This window comes from Magnolia sinica, chromosome 3, assembly GCF_029962835.1.
Source record: "Magnolia sinica isolate HGM2019 chromosome 3, MsV1, whole genome shotgun sequence".
Taxonomy (NCBI): Eukaryota; Viridiplantae; Streptophyta; class Magnoliopsida; order Magnoliales; family Magnoliaceae; genus Magnolia; species Magnolia sinica.
Genome location: NC_080575.1, coordinates 54,701,114 through 54,713,991, shown reverse-complemented (window position 1 = coordinate 54,713,991; position 12,878 = coordinate 54,701,114). Strand labels below are relative to the sequence as shown.

Here is a 12,878-nt window from a genome sequence, read left to right as displayed (position 1 = left end):
GACTACATGCAAATCCAAATAATAACAAAAAAAAATTATGCTAAATCCTAGGCTAATACATGCACGGCATTAGGAACTAATAAGAGATTGGAGAATTAGGTCCCAATGGAGTTGAGAAACTCCACATTAACATAAGGTTAGGCCATAAATCAAAGGGACTCACGCACTAATTCCCTAAAGGAATTAGGTGTAGGTTAAAGTATAGGTTCAAATATGTTTAGGGATTTGAAGGAAAACGGGGAAAACTGAAATTAGGGTTAGGGATTTGGGGTTTAAAGGAGAATTTGGGGATTTAGGGTTTGGGTTTTCGATTTGGGGAAAATTAGGGTTCTAGGGTTAGGGATTTCGAGGGTTTTGGCCTAAGAGGGATGGGAAAACAAAGGGGAACAAGAGGGATTCAATAGGGCAGCCGCACATGGCTGCTTGTGCATGTGGACGTGATAGGGACATCACGCGCACACGCGCACGCGCACCGCCCCTTACGCATGTACGCCAGAAGGATGACCCCACCGTCAATTTGGATCGATGACGACGTCCTCCCTCCTAGTTAGGAAACGAAGTTTTGATTCAAAAGAATGGGCCCGACAGTCAAGAAAAGCCCACCATGGGATCTCATGATCGTGGCCCACTAGTCAGATTGATTTCATATTTTAAGTTTTGCTTATTGTTATTATTTAAAACATCATGAACGCTTTAGATTTCTTTGTTTGGTTTTTATTTTGGTTTGCTTCATCACCAAGTAATATGTTGCACACATGGCGTGAGTTTTGGGGTACAAGGTTTTCTTATGAATAGGCACCCCTTGTAGCTTTCTTGAGGGATTGAAGATTAATAAAAAATTTGCATTTTCATACTCTCTGAGTTGTGAGGCCTAATTGTGTGCAAAGTCCTCCCTTCATTGAAGGGTTAACTACCGTGGTGCGAAGCCACATCTATCCCAATCTGCCCCCATCTTATACCATCCACCCTTCTCATCTCCCATAATCATCTGCGCTACAAATCTGTCCCTCATTGCATCAAATTCCCTCTCTTCAACGGATTTTCCGAATCTAGCCCTGCAGGAGGGCTAAAACTTTGGCGGAGCACCACGCACAAACCGTGCATCGAGCTGCAATTTAGGGGTTTTGGAGTCTATCCCTGGCTGACCAAGGCCAAGGTAGCCTTTTTCTAAATAGTGGGCCCCGCACACGTGCGGCTGAGATCACACGCACGTGCGGCTGGGCCATTGTTGTTATCCACATGTGTGGTACTTCTCTGGTTCATTTCTCTCCTCTCTTTCACTCCACTTTCACCCAAAATCCCTAAACCTAACCCAAAATTACTCAAAAACCCAATTTCATGCCCTTTCTTCAACCTTAAGGTTCCCTGAATTGAAATTTGTGAACCCTTTGGATCGGGGAATGATTTCTATGCATGTGTGGATGAATTTACCCTCCTTTGATTTTTGTTTGGTCTATAATTTTGATTGATCCGGCCCTAGCATGTGTAGGCCTGGATCCGCATAAGATTCCCTTTGACTGAGTGTTTGCACTTTTATGTAGGATGTGGAAATTTATGTAATTGTTTTTGAACTAACGTGATCTTAAGCCTGAAAATCTTGCACATCATACTTGAATCTCATGCCCTACATCAGGACATGTGCGTGTGTGCGTGGGAATGGGTGAAGGAGATAGGTGCATTGGTTAGTGGGGAATAAGAGAGGGGTAGGTTAAGGTTGATGGATTAAAGAAGAAAGAAAAAGAAAAAAAAAGATGGAGGAAGAAAAGATTAGGGATTATGGAAAATACCTTATAGGAATGAAGAGAGAGAGAGAGAGAGAGAGAGAGAGAGAAAGAGAAGTTTGTGGATGTACACCACGTAGTGGCCCTGGATTCACCAAGGAAGGCTTCACACCTATAGGGTGTGTTTGGGCAGTGGGATTAGAAGGGATTAGGTGGGATGGGATTCAAAAAACATAATTATTACCCATGGTAGGGATTGTCCCCTGTTGCCATGGGATAAGATTAATTCCATGCTTTTTTGGTAATACGGTGGTACATTGAATGGATATACCCACCATCATTTGAAATTACTATTCATTTGTTTTGTAGCCTCATTTTATGGCATGGGCCTAAAAATGAGGCAGATCCAAAACTTATGTGGCCCAAAAGAAGTTTTCAACAGTAAGTATTCAATCCCCATTGCTTTCTATGGTGGGGTCCACTTGAGCTTTAGATTTACCTAATTTTTTGGCCCATGCTCTAAAATAATCTCAAAAAAAGGGTGGACGGTGTGGATATAGCCCACACATTATGGTGGGACCTACACAACTTGCTAACATTGAGTGAAATTGGCACAAGACCCAATGCAATTCCATCTAATCTAATTCCAAACTTTTCCATTCTTCCCAAACATGGAGTGGAATTGGCACAGGACCAGATGCAATTCCATCCCACCTAATCCCTTCTAATCCCACTACCCAAACACGCCCATAGCGAAAGAGAGAACTTTTGTTTTTTTTTTTTTCTTAATTCAATATGCTTCATAGAAAACCACAATGACCAAAATGTCATCTCAGTTGTTTTTGTTTCCAATTACATCCCATCTCTCAAATAATGTAATAAAACCCAAAATAAAAGCAAATAATCACAATATATGTAATCCAAACCACTAAAATAACAAAGAAATGCAAAATCCTAAAATTTATTATGGCCCATGATGACAATGGCCCACGATCAACGGTCTGATCAAGTCATCCATGCAATCCAACAGTCCAATCGTCGTGTCCATCAAATCCAATGGTCCAAATGTCATCGTTTAGCAGCACACATGCATCTTCCCAGTGTGGGGTCTTCTAAATGCGGGTACATGCCATATGGGATCTTCAAAATGGGTACTCGCCAAGCGACAAAGAGACTGGGGCCCGCCTCCTCCTTTGATGTGCGTAGAGGCGCACGTGATGTGATGTCCCCATCAACTCTCCCCAGCTGAGAAGATTTTACCTCTTTTGAAATAAAGCTCTAGTACCGCTCAAGTAAGTCCGAATCGACACTCTATAACTCCATCTTTGTCATCCATGTACTATCTGAAGTCGGCATGTTCTTCCACTTGACTAGGAATTTCTAAAATCTTCCTTGATATGTGGAAACTACTTGGTGATCCAAGATTTCTTCAATCTCTTCTTGCCTAGTATGTATAGATGGCAAAGGAGGCAAAGGCTGGGAAGACTAATTAGGCAATGGCCATGGGTCTTCGGACGGATCTAGGTCACTGTGAAGGTCAGAGGAAGTGCAGGAAGAGGTATCTAGTGTCCCCTTAAAAGAAATAAGATCCTCCACATTGAATTTAGGACTAATCCCATGGAAGGAGGAAGATCGATAACATACGCATTAGGACCAATTCACTTTAATATCTTAAAAGGTCCAGCACTACAAGCTTGCAATTTCTTAACGGCTCCATGTGGAAACTGTTCTGACCTAATACAGACGACCATCGCATAATCACCTACCTGATACTTTTTTAATCTACAATAAGTCAACAGAAAGTTTATATCGTTCATTGCTTGCATTATTCCTTTGTCTGATTTTATTATGTAATGCATGAATAAACAGTGGAAAGGACTCTACAGACTCTAATGGCCTATGAGATAATGACATGGGAATGAGGTCATTGGGTTTCCTAGGCTTAAAACCATGTACAACTTTGAACGGACTCATGCCTATAGACCTATTAACCGAACTGTTATATGCTAACTCTACAATAGGTGATCACCCACAAGACATTTTAACAAATTACCGAGGCTCCTATTAACCACCCTATCTGGCAGTCCGTTTGAGGATGGTAAGCCAATGAAAATTGGAGCCGCGTACTCATCAAATGCTAGAGTGTCGTCCGAAAATAACTCATGAACCTAACGTCCCAGTCAAACACAATGGTTTTGGGTAGACCATGAAAACGAACTACCTCATTAAAGAATATCTTCGCAATATTAGAGGCATCCGATATTTTGAAGAAAGGGAGGAAGTGGGCCATTTTAGAAAAACAGTCCACCACAACAAAGATGGAGTCGTACTTCTTGATGGCCCATGATGATGATGGCCCACAATCAACAATCTGATCAAGTCATCCATGCGATCCGACGGTTCGATCGTCATGTCCATCAAATTCAATGGTCCAAATGTCCTCTAGCAGCCCACATGCATCTTCCTAATGTGGGGTCTTCCAGATGCACGTACGTGCCATGTGGGGTCTTCAAAACAAGAACTCACCAAGCCATAGAGAGACTGGGACCTACCTCCTATTCTGATATGCGCGTAGAGGCGCACGTGATGTGATGTCCCCATCAATAACAATAATATCAATAAAAGGGAACATGAAGGGGGTAGTCAAAGCTAGAAAGCAAGCACATGATCCGATATCATTAGGATAGTATAATTAAATCCAACCCACGTTTGCTTGTTGGACAAAAAATGAAACATCACTGGACAATAGCATATAACAAATGTTAATCGCATGGACTTTGAATATCACAATAACTTCAGCACAATGTCATAACTGCCACTCTCACTGAATATTTAAACTTCTCTTATTAAGGATTACATGTGAACTTAGTGATGATGACTAATCACCTACAAGCAGTTGTATGCTACAACCCAGTCTTTATGCCTTCAAAACTTTGCTTCTCAATTTCCCTAGAAAAATATCATTGATTTTCAAGGGCAAAATGCCTATAAAAGGGTTGCAAGTTGATTTCACCTACAGGCTACAAACCAGGTGTGGGTGATCATATGTTCCAAAATGATCAAACTACCATTCCAAATGCATCACGCCTTGTCATCCATGAGAGGAGTAAGCATATTGAAGTAGAGTGCTTAATTGTGTGCGAATAAATATAAGCTCTCCCTACATTTCTACTCACAGCTTTCAGTAATGAATGGATCCAATCATCCAGCTTGCAAGCTACAAATCTTTTGACCCTGAGGAAGTAGGAACGTTTGAGGTTTCAGTGACAGGCCATTTTAAGGTTATTTTCAGCATTTAAAATTCTAGAAGTATCATACAATGCTCGACCCAGCCAACCCCAAATAGTTGGGACAAGGCTATGATGATGATACAATGCGTGACTCGAGAATGCCTAAAACATCATTGAGTTTTCAGTTTGAACAAGTAGGGGCCATGATTCAAACTGCCATATGAAGGGCCTCACCTTAGATGGGCCACACACACACACACAACATAAAAACGGAAAAAATAATAATAATAAATAAATCCCATAAGAAAAAACTCTAAACCTTCGATGGATGAATAAAATGTCAACAATTGAGAACGAAAACACAACTAAGGTCCACACTCAACCAAATAAAGGTCAAGAATTCAATGGCTAGAATCTTCAATTCTTAAAGATTTTTTGTTCATGGGCCATCATATCAATGGTTTGGATCACTGAAACAAGGGTCCCACCAATACAAAGTTATCTGAATGTATCATAGACATTCTATAGTCAAGCATATTATTGAAATATCATTGATATTATTGGTATCAACGGGTCAGCAATACCGAAACTAATGGCATTTTAAATTTTTCCAAATTTCGTCGATACTTACGATGATATTAGCAATATTTGGTGATCTTATTGATACCAATGATATTTTGAGAACAAATCCCCTATAAAAGTTCCCCAGCATCGGCTATGCCATTGGTAATATTCTCGATACAAGCAATAATATTCCTAATACTTGCAATAATATCCCCAAATCAGGGAAACATCTACAAATAGTCGAAAATACACAGAAAAATGGGGGGGGGGGGGGGGGGGGCGGGAAACCCCAAAGCCCAAAAATCTCCATTTTTGTGGATATTTTTAAAATTTGTTCTTTAGCTGATTTCGATCACTACTGGTTTTTATTGAATCAAAGTTTGGATTTGGGGGAGAATCTCAGTTTGAGGAAAAGATGAACCAGAACTCAAAGGTGACAAAAAGTCTATGGAAACTTCCTTTATTTTTCAAATGTTAGCATGGATTGTAATGGAAATCAAATGCATGATTTCCATGGATTTGTGGCGAAAAATTAACATTTAAGTGGAAAATGGGGGAAATTAGGGAAATCCGAATTTCTCAATTTTATAGCGGAAAATGGGGGAAATTAGGGAAATCTGATTTCTCAATTTTATAGTGGAAAAATACATGTTTTTCACTATTAATTAATGTGGAAATTTTGTATATTAATGAGTGTTAGTTGATCTATTGATTGGCTTCTAATTTTCTATAGTTATTTTGTATTGAATTTTTTTCTACAACACATGGTTTACACCCCCTATAAATGAAAACTTATCATCTGTAGTTGTTTTTGCAATGTTTTGATTCCTAAATATGTAAATGTAATCATGTGTCTTTTAACATCTCCTGAAGTTTTACTGAAAAATTCCACCGTTTTCCAACATTTCCCCGATGTTTCCCTTTGATAACAATATTTTTCCGAGTATCTAATACATATTTCCATAACCCCAATCATCAATGCATGTAATTGTACCGATACTCTAAAGAATGAGCAAGTATGGTACTGATACCTCTAAATTATTTGTATGATTATTTTATTGTCCACCTCTCTTTTGAGGTCTGATCAATGATATTTTTTTAATGAACATGCATTCCAATTCCTCCCTTTCGACAATTGTACTAGCTTCAACCCCAAAATTTAATCACTATCGCCAAACAAAATTTATGCTATTATTAGATAACATAAAATAACAACCATCATTAGAAAGTGTGCATCATCTTAAAAATTATGGTTGTGAGATTATCTTTGGTTGTCTTTCAAGGTTTGCCAAACATCGAAGAGGGCATTTTCAATCCCATTAGCACCCAACCACTCACAGTATTAAAAAATGGTTACATTATAGCCGTATTGGCCATGACATAAAGGAAACAGTCACCTCATTATGTGATAAGCGAGTGCAGCCTGTTACGAAAAAATGGGCTCATATAGGTCATACATTCTATATCGACATCATTACAGGGCTGATACACCCATTACAGGCCAATATGGCCATAAAGGGCCATTATGAAAGTCTTTAGTTTTTTTTTTTTTTTTTTTTGGAAGGCGAGGAAAAGTTTTTACTTTCAATTTCTCTCTTGTATTTCCACTTTTTTATTCATTTCAACCATGAACGAAGCTTAGAAACTAATTTTGAACTATATACACATATTTTGGGGATCAAAACAAAAACTTTGAGTGGGATTCAATGAACCGAAGCAGAGTAGACCATTTTGGAAAATATTAAAAGAAAGGGTAAACCATCATTTTCTTCATTTTTCCATCTCTTCTTGGTACATATATGTAGCTGCCCTAATCCACCAAATCATGCTTGATTTGTGTTTGGTTATGGCCTATTTGGTCGATTTTCAGCACGTCAAGCTAACAATGTCCGAAAAACAACACTCTTACCAAAGCATGGCCCATTACACCTTTAAATATGTCTCTTAAAGAAAAGAATACATATTTGAGATCCTCACATTTTTTAGAATTTTACCAATGACTTTCATATTTTTTCCCACAAAAAATAATAATAATAATAATAAATAATAATAATAATAATAATAATAATAAAATAAATAAATAAATCCATCCATTTCAAGGCCATATCGTATCACCCAACAAGCTTGTCGTATTGTACCGGCTGACACTTTAGGGTTATTTGGGAGTGTGTTTTCAATGGTAATTGGTGTGAATCAATAAAGTTAGTGCATTTGGGAGAGTTTATTTGGTGTGAGCTTTTGGTGTATTTGGTGTGAATTGGAATCCAATTCACACCAAAAGCCTCTTGTTTTGAAAACAAACCAAGACCCTGTGATTCCAATTCACATAATTCCTATTTGTACGGATTCTAGTGCATAACAAATACAAGCTCCCAAATGACCCCTTACATAATACATTGTCAGAACCGGCTTCCGTAATGCCAACATAAGCCCCAACACATCATGGCAACTTTGTGGGAAATTCCACCTACCTTTACACATCTTCAGTTGCACACCTCCTTGCTAAAATCAAATATCATTGTTAAGAGTTGTACCACTCATCAAAAGGTTAAGATATTCCGATCTTGAAGATTTTGGGGCATACCCAATTCACTTTAAGGCCCATCAGATTAACGGTCTGGATGCATGAAATTCTTCCCCAGGGGCGGCTCTAAGGGGTAGGCAGGTGAGGCAATCGCCTAAGGCCTCCTAATTATGAAGGCCCTATATTATAGCAAAATTAAAATTACGAAGACGAAAAAAAAGCCTAAAATTTTTGAAATAAAAGTTATTGAAAGGCCTACAAAATAGGAATATCTAAAAATTAGTTTACAAATTTGAAATTGAAAATAAAAAACAAATCCTAGAAACAAGCACTATTAATAATAACAGTTTAACTCGATCGTCTCTTTTCAAAATAATAGCATCATTCCCAATAAATTCTTCTCCTAAAACCTAGGACCACAACTACCTACTTTATTGCTAATTAAGTTCTCAAAAAATTAAATTCTAAAGTTTAATTAGTAATTTTGCAACTAAAAAAGCAAGAAGCAAATTTATGGTTTAATTTTGAATTTATTAATTTTTTTTATTTTTTAAAGTAAAAAGCCCCATTTTTATGACTTGCCTAAGGCCCCCAAAAATGTTGAGCCGCCCCTGTCCTTCCCATCAGCAAAATATACAGCTACGGATGTTTTGAGGACCCCATGCACATCTAAGGTCCATCAGACCAGCAACGGGGATGACCACCATTGATCAGCAGTAGTTGGAAGTTGTGGGCAACTTTCACCTACCTTTACACATATTCGGCTGCCCACCTCCTAAGGTAACATTGTTGGAGTTGCCTCACTGATCGAAACGTTAGCATCTTCCAATGTTGAAGACTTTTGGGGCATCCCCAATTCACAGTGGAGCCCATCAGATTAATGGTCTGGATCACCAAACAAAGGGCCCCCACATACATGAAATCCTTCCCATCAGCAAAACATACAGTTAAGAAGGTTTTACAGGATCCCAGACAACGTGCGGGGCCCATCAGATCAACGGTGGGGATGAAATTTGTAACCAAGGACCCAACAGTCCTCTTGATTCATTACAAATATGTGTTGTGTGTGTGTTGAATCAACTGAGAAAGTTTATAAAAGTGTATGTAAAACAGCCATTCAAACCCAATCTTATCAACAAAAAAATTTTAATTAAATTAAATTCTAAGAAAGACCCATCACTATTAAAACCAGTTCTTGAATGAATAATAATGAGAAATTAAAATTACAAAAAAGAAAAAGAAAAAAAAAAGGTGAATAAGGGAGAGGTTTCGAAGTACGCAAGTATGGAGAGAATGGCTGTTGCAATGGCGATGTAGTCGCTTGGACAGCCTCCATCCTTTGCGCATCCCATCTCTCTCTCTCATCAATTGAAGGATATTATCCTTTTATGATCGAAGAGGATCTAATCAGACTCTGCTTTTACTAGTCTTTCTTCCGCCGCCGTTTGAGTTGTGGTGACCAATCCCCCCACCACGTTTTAAGCGGTAGTGTCTAATTCAGGACGCGGATTTCCTGCGAAAGCCTTTCGCAGGAAGTTCCTGCACTGGGAACCCAGGTGAGGCCCACTGTGATGTTTGTGAGAAATCCTCCCCGTCCATCCGTTTTTTGAGTGCGTTTTAGGATGCGAGGCCAAAAATGAGCCGTATCCAATACTCAAATGGGCCGAAAACGGGGTAATTGAATGTCCACAGTTGAAATATTCGTGGGCCAATAGAAGCTTTGAATCATGCTAATATTTGTTTTTCCAGTTCATCCCAGTAGGAATGACGTTATTAACGGTATGGATGGCATGTGAACATCACCGTCGAACCCAGGGAAGTTTCAGCGGTAGGAATTTCCCTAAACACCTTTTCCTTTAGTACGGCCCACTTGAATCTTGGATCCTTCTCAATTTTGGTCTTCTCTCATAAAATGAGCTCACAAAACATATGGAGGGAGCGGATTTCTCACAAACATCACAGTGGGCACCACCTGGGTTCCCAGCGCAGGAACTTCCTGCGAAAGGCTTTCGCAGGAAATCCGCGTCTCTAATTCAGGTACGCGTAGCACCGAATACAGTAATCCGCACCGTCCGTATCATGATCTCACCGTGGATGGAGCATCTGGAGAATTTCACTCTATCTTTTGATCTTAAACGCCTGATTTTCTCGATATATTTTGTATAGTTGGTCATTTTAATTTTATGAAGTCGGGTTGATGGCTCTCAATTCGTTCCAGCTTGTGGCCATACACGAAGTCCCATGTGATGATCTGGACGGTCTGGATTGACATGCATTGACGAGTGAGCGGTGGATTAGATAGCACCACCTGAAAAATGGTGATCAAACTTTAATCCTTATTTTGTAATTTTACTACGGGGTTTCTGGAAGAAATGGACTGAAGACCACATGAGTGCGTCTGTTATTAGTTGGACTTTGACGGGGTATTGCATGCTTCATAAACAATAGGGACCCAAATACGCACTGAACGATACAACCAAATGCATGTGGAAAAGTCCCAAAAGCATCCCATGTATTTGTTGAGGAAGGGCCAGCGCATCTTCTTGGGTTTGAGCCACAGACCCTACCTATCAAAAAGGATTAAAAAGATCCACGTTGATGGACCACCAAATTATTGATTCAAAAGGTTACCGTCTATTAGATATGATAAGACCCACCTGTGATACAGAGGATCTCAGGAGGGGGAAAAAAAAAAGTTAATAATAAGAATAAGAATAAGAAAATCAGGGACTTTGGAATCCGGGGCACCCAGAATTGGTAATCCCCTGGTTTACCATACTATTCCCTAGGGTGAAGGCGGCCCATGGCACGAAGATGCGCTGGCCTTTCCTCAATTTCCAAAACACTGCTTCTTCCTATTTATCTTCGGTTTGTTCATTATTATTCACACGTGCATCCCCCTGGAACATACCTCCTGCTCAAAATTTTCCGTTCCAAACGTCCAACTCTTGCTGTTAAAATAAATGTACGGCCACATTCAACGTGTCCACCCCCACTCGATAGTTCGACAAGGACACCTCAAACAAAACCAAGTCCACATCTGTTGTAGGGATGTTGCCTCCCGCGAAGCGGATTGCGTACTGAATAAGCTCTCTGGGGTCCAACGTGATTTATATATTTTATCCACTCCGTTAATCCATTTTAACAGATAAATTTATGGCTTGAAACTAAAAATGAAGTATATCAAAATCCCAAGTGGCACCGCCCGAAACAGTGTGAATTGAAATTCCACGGTTGAAAATTTTTTGGGGCCACATAAGTTTTGGATCAAGATGTTATTTTTCTTTCCCTTCATCATGTCCGTTTGATTTTATTAACATGTTGACAAATAAAAATCACTTTAGGCCCTAGAAAGTTATCAACGGTGGAAGTCATCACTTTAGGCCCTAGAAAGTTATCGACTGTGGAAGTCATTATTCCCAATGTTTCCTGTGGCGTGGTCCACTTGATCCTCGGATATGCTTCAATTTTTGGCTCAAGCACTAGAATGGGTTGGAGAAATGGTGGATGAGGTAGATAAACTATATACATTCACAGTAAGCCCAATTGAGTTTACTCAATATGATAAAACTGAACTGAATTACTCAGTACACAATCCGATTTCTGCCTCCCCGATGGCGGATTGGCTGGTATACCCCTCACACCAACTATATAGTTGTTGTATTGACGTCAGCAAGTTCTGTGGGTTTGATTATGAGGTGTGTTATATCCAAACCATCCATCTATTTGGCGAGCTTGTCTTAAGGCTTGAGACGAAAAATAAGACAGAACTAACTATCAAGAGGATCACACTGCAAAAAACAATGGGGGATTGAACGTCTACCATTGAAACCCTTTTTGGGGCCACGGAAGTTTTGGATTAATATGAAATTTGTTTTTCCTTTTCATTCAGGCCTTTCTAACCTTCTGAACAGGTTGGATGGAAAATAAACGTTATAGTGGGCCCTACGAATTGCTTAACGATGAAAATAATTATCTCCGCTGCTATTTGTAGTGTGGTCCAGATGATCTTTGGATATGATTCATTTTTTGGATAATGCTCTAAAATGATCTCTAAAAATAGATGAATGGTGTAGATATAATAAATACATCACTGTGGGGCCCATGTAACTTTAATCTCCTTTGAACCATTCGTACAACTCGGAGCTCAAGGAGGGTCAATGCTCGTCTTCATACAACACGTATTTATAGCTAGAGGTGTACACGAACCGAGCTAGCTCAGTTAGTTTGCTCGACTTGACTCGAAAAAGCTCAATTCAACTCAGTTCGAAGTTAAGTTCGAGCCGAGTCGAGCTGATTTTTTGTGCTCGAAAATGAGTTCGAGCTGGCCCCAGCTCCACTCGACTCAGATCGAACCTAGCTCGAATCGAACTCGGATCAAACCAGTTTGGCGACTCAGTTACTTTGATATTGATGTTGCTCACCAAGTGTTTGATGAAATGACTCAAAGAAGTGTGGCTAGTGGCAATGAAGGTATGTATTTGAAACCAACACCTTTTTTTTCTTGATTTTTATGTTGCTTAGAAGGTGTTTGATAAAATACCTGTAAAACCATTGTTGTTGTCTTAAATACAATAAGATTTTGAAGGTGCAGTCCAAGTGTTTGTGAAGATGCCGCAATGGCAAACTCAGCTCAATCTTGGCCCGAACTGGCCTGAGCTACTAATCGAACGGAGCCATGTTGGCCAGTCAAGCTCGAGGACCGAGCCGAGCCAAGTTCAAGCTGAGGTCAGTGGCCAAGTTGAGTTGAGCTAAGGCCAGCTCGACTGGGTTCGACTTAATGTACACCCCTACTTACAGCAGCTATATAGTTGGTGTGTGGTACACCAGCCAATCTGC

General features: G+C 39.6%; 1 protein-coding gene across 2 annotated transcripts in view; it reads right to left on the bottom strand.

The window, feature by feature from the left end:
• LOC131239921 (regulator of G-protein signaling 1) overlaps positions 1-9,499 on the bottom strand; it is a 112,781-nt gene extending 103,282 nt beyond the window's left edge. For both annotated transcript variants that reach the window (XM_058237856.1, XM_058237857.1), the window contains exon 1: positions 9,318-9,499. In XM_058237856.1, coding sequence (XP_058093839.1) covers positions 9,318-9,391 — 74 coding nt within the window. In that variant the 5' untranslated portion in view covers positions 9,392-9,499. The remainder of the gene's footprint in view (positions 1-9,317) is intronic.
• Between the last annotated feature and the right edge of the window lie 3,379 nt (positions 9,500-12,878).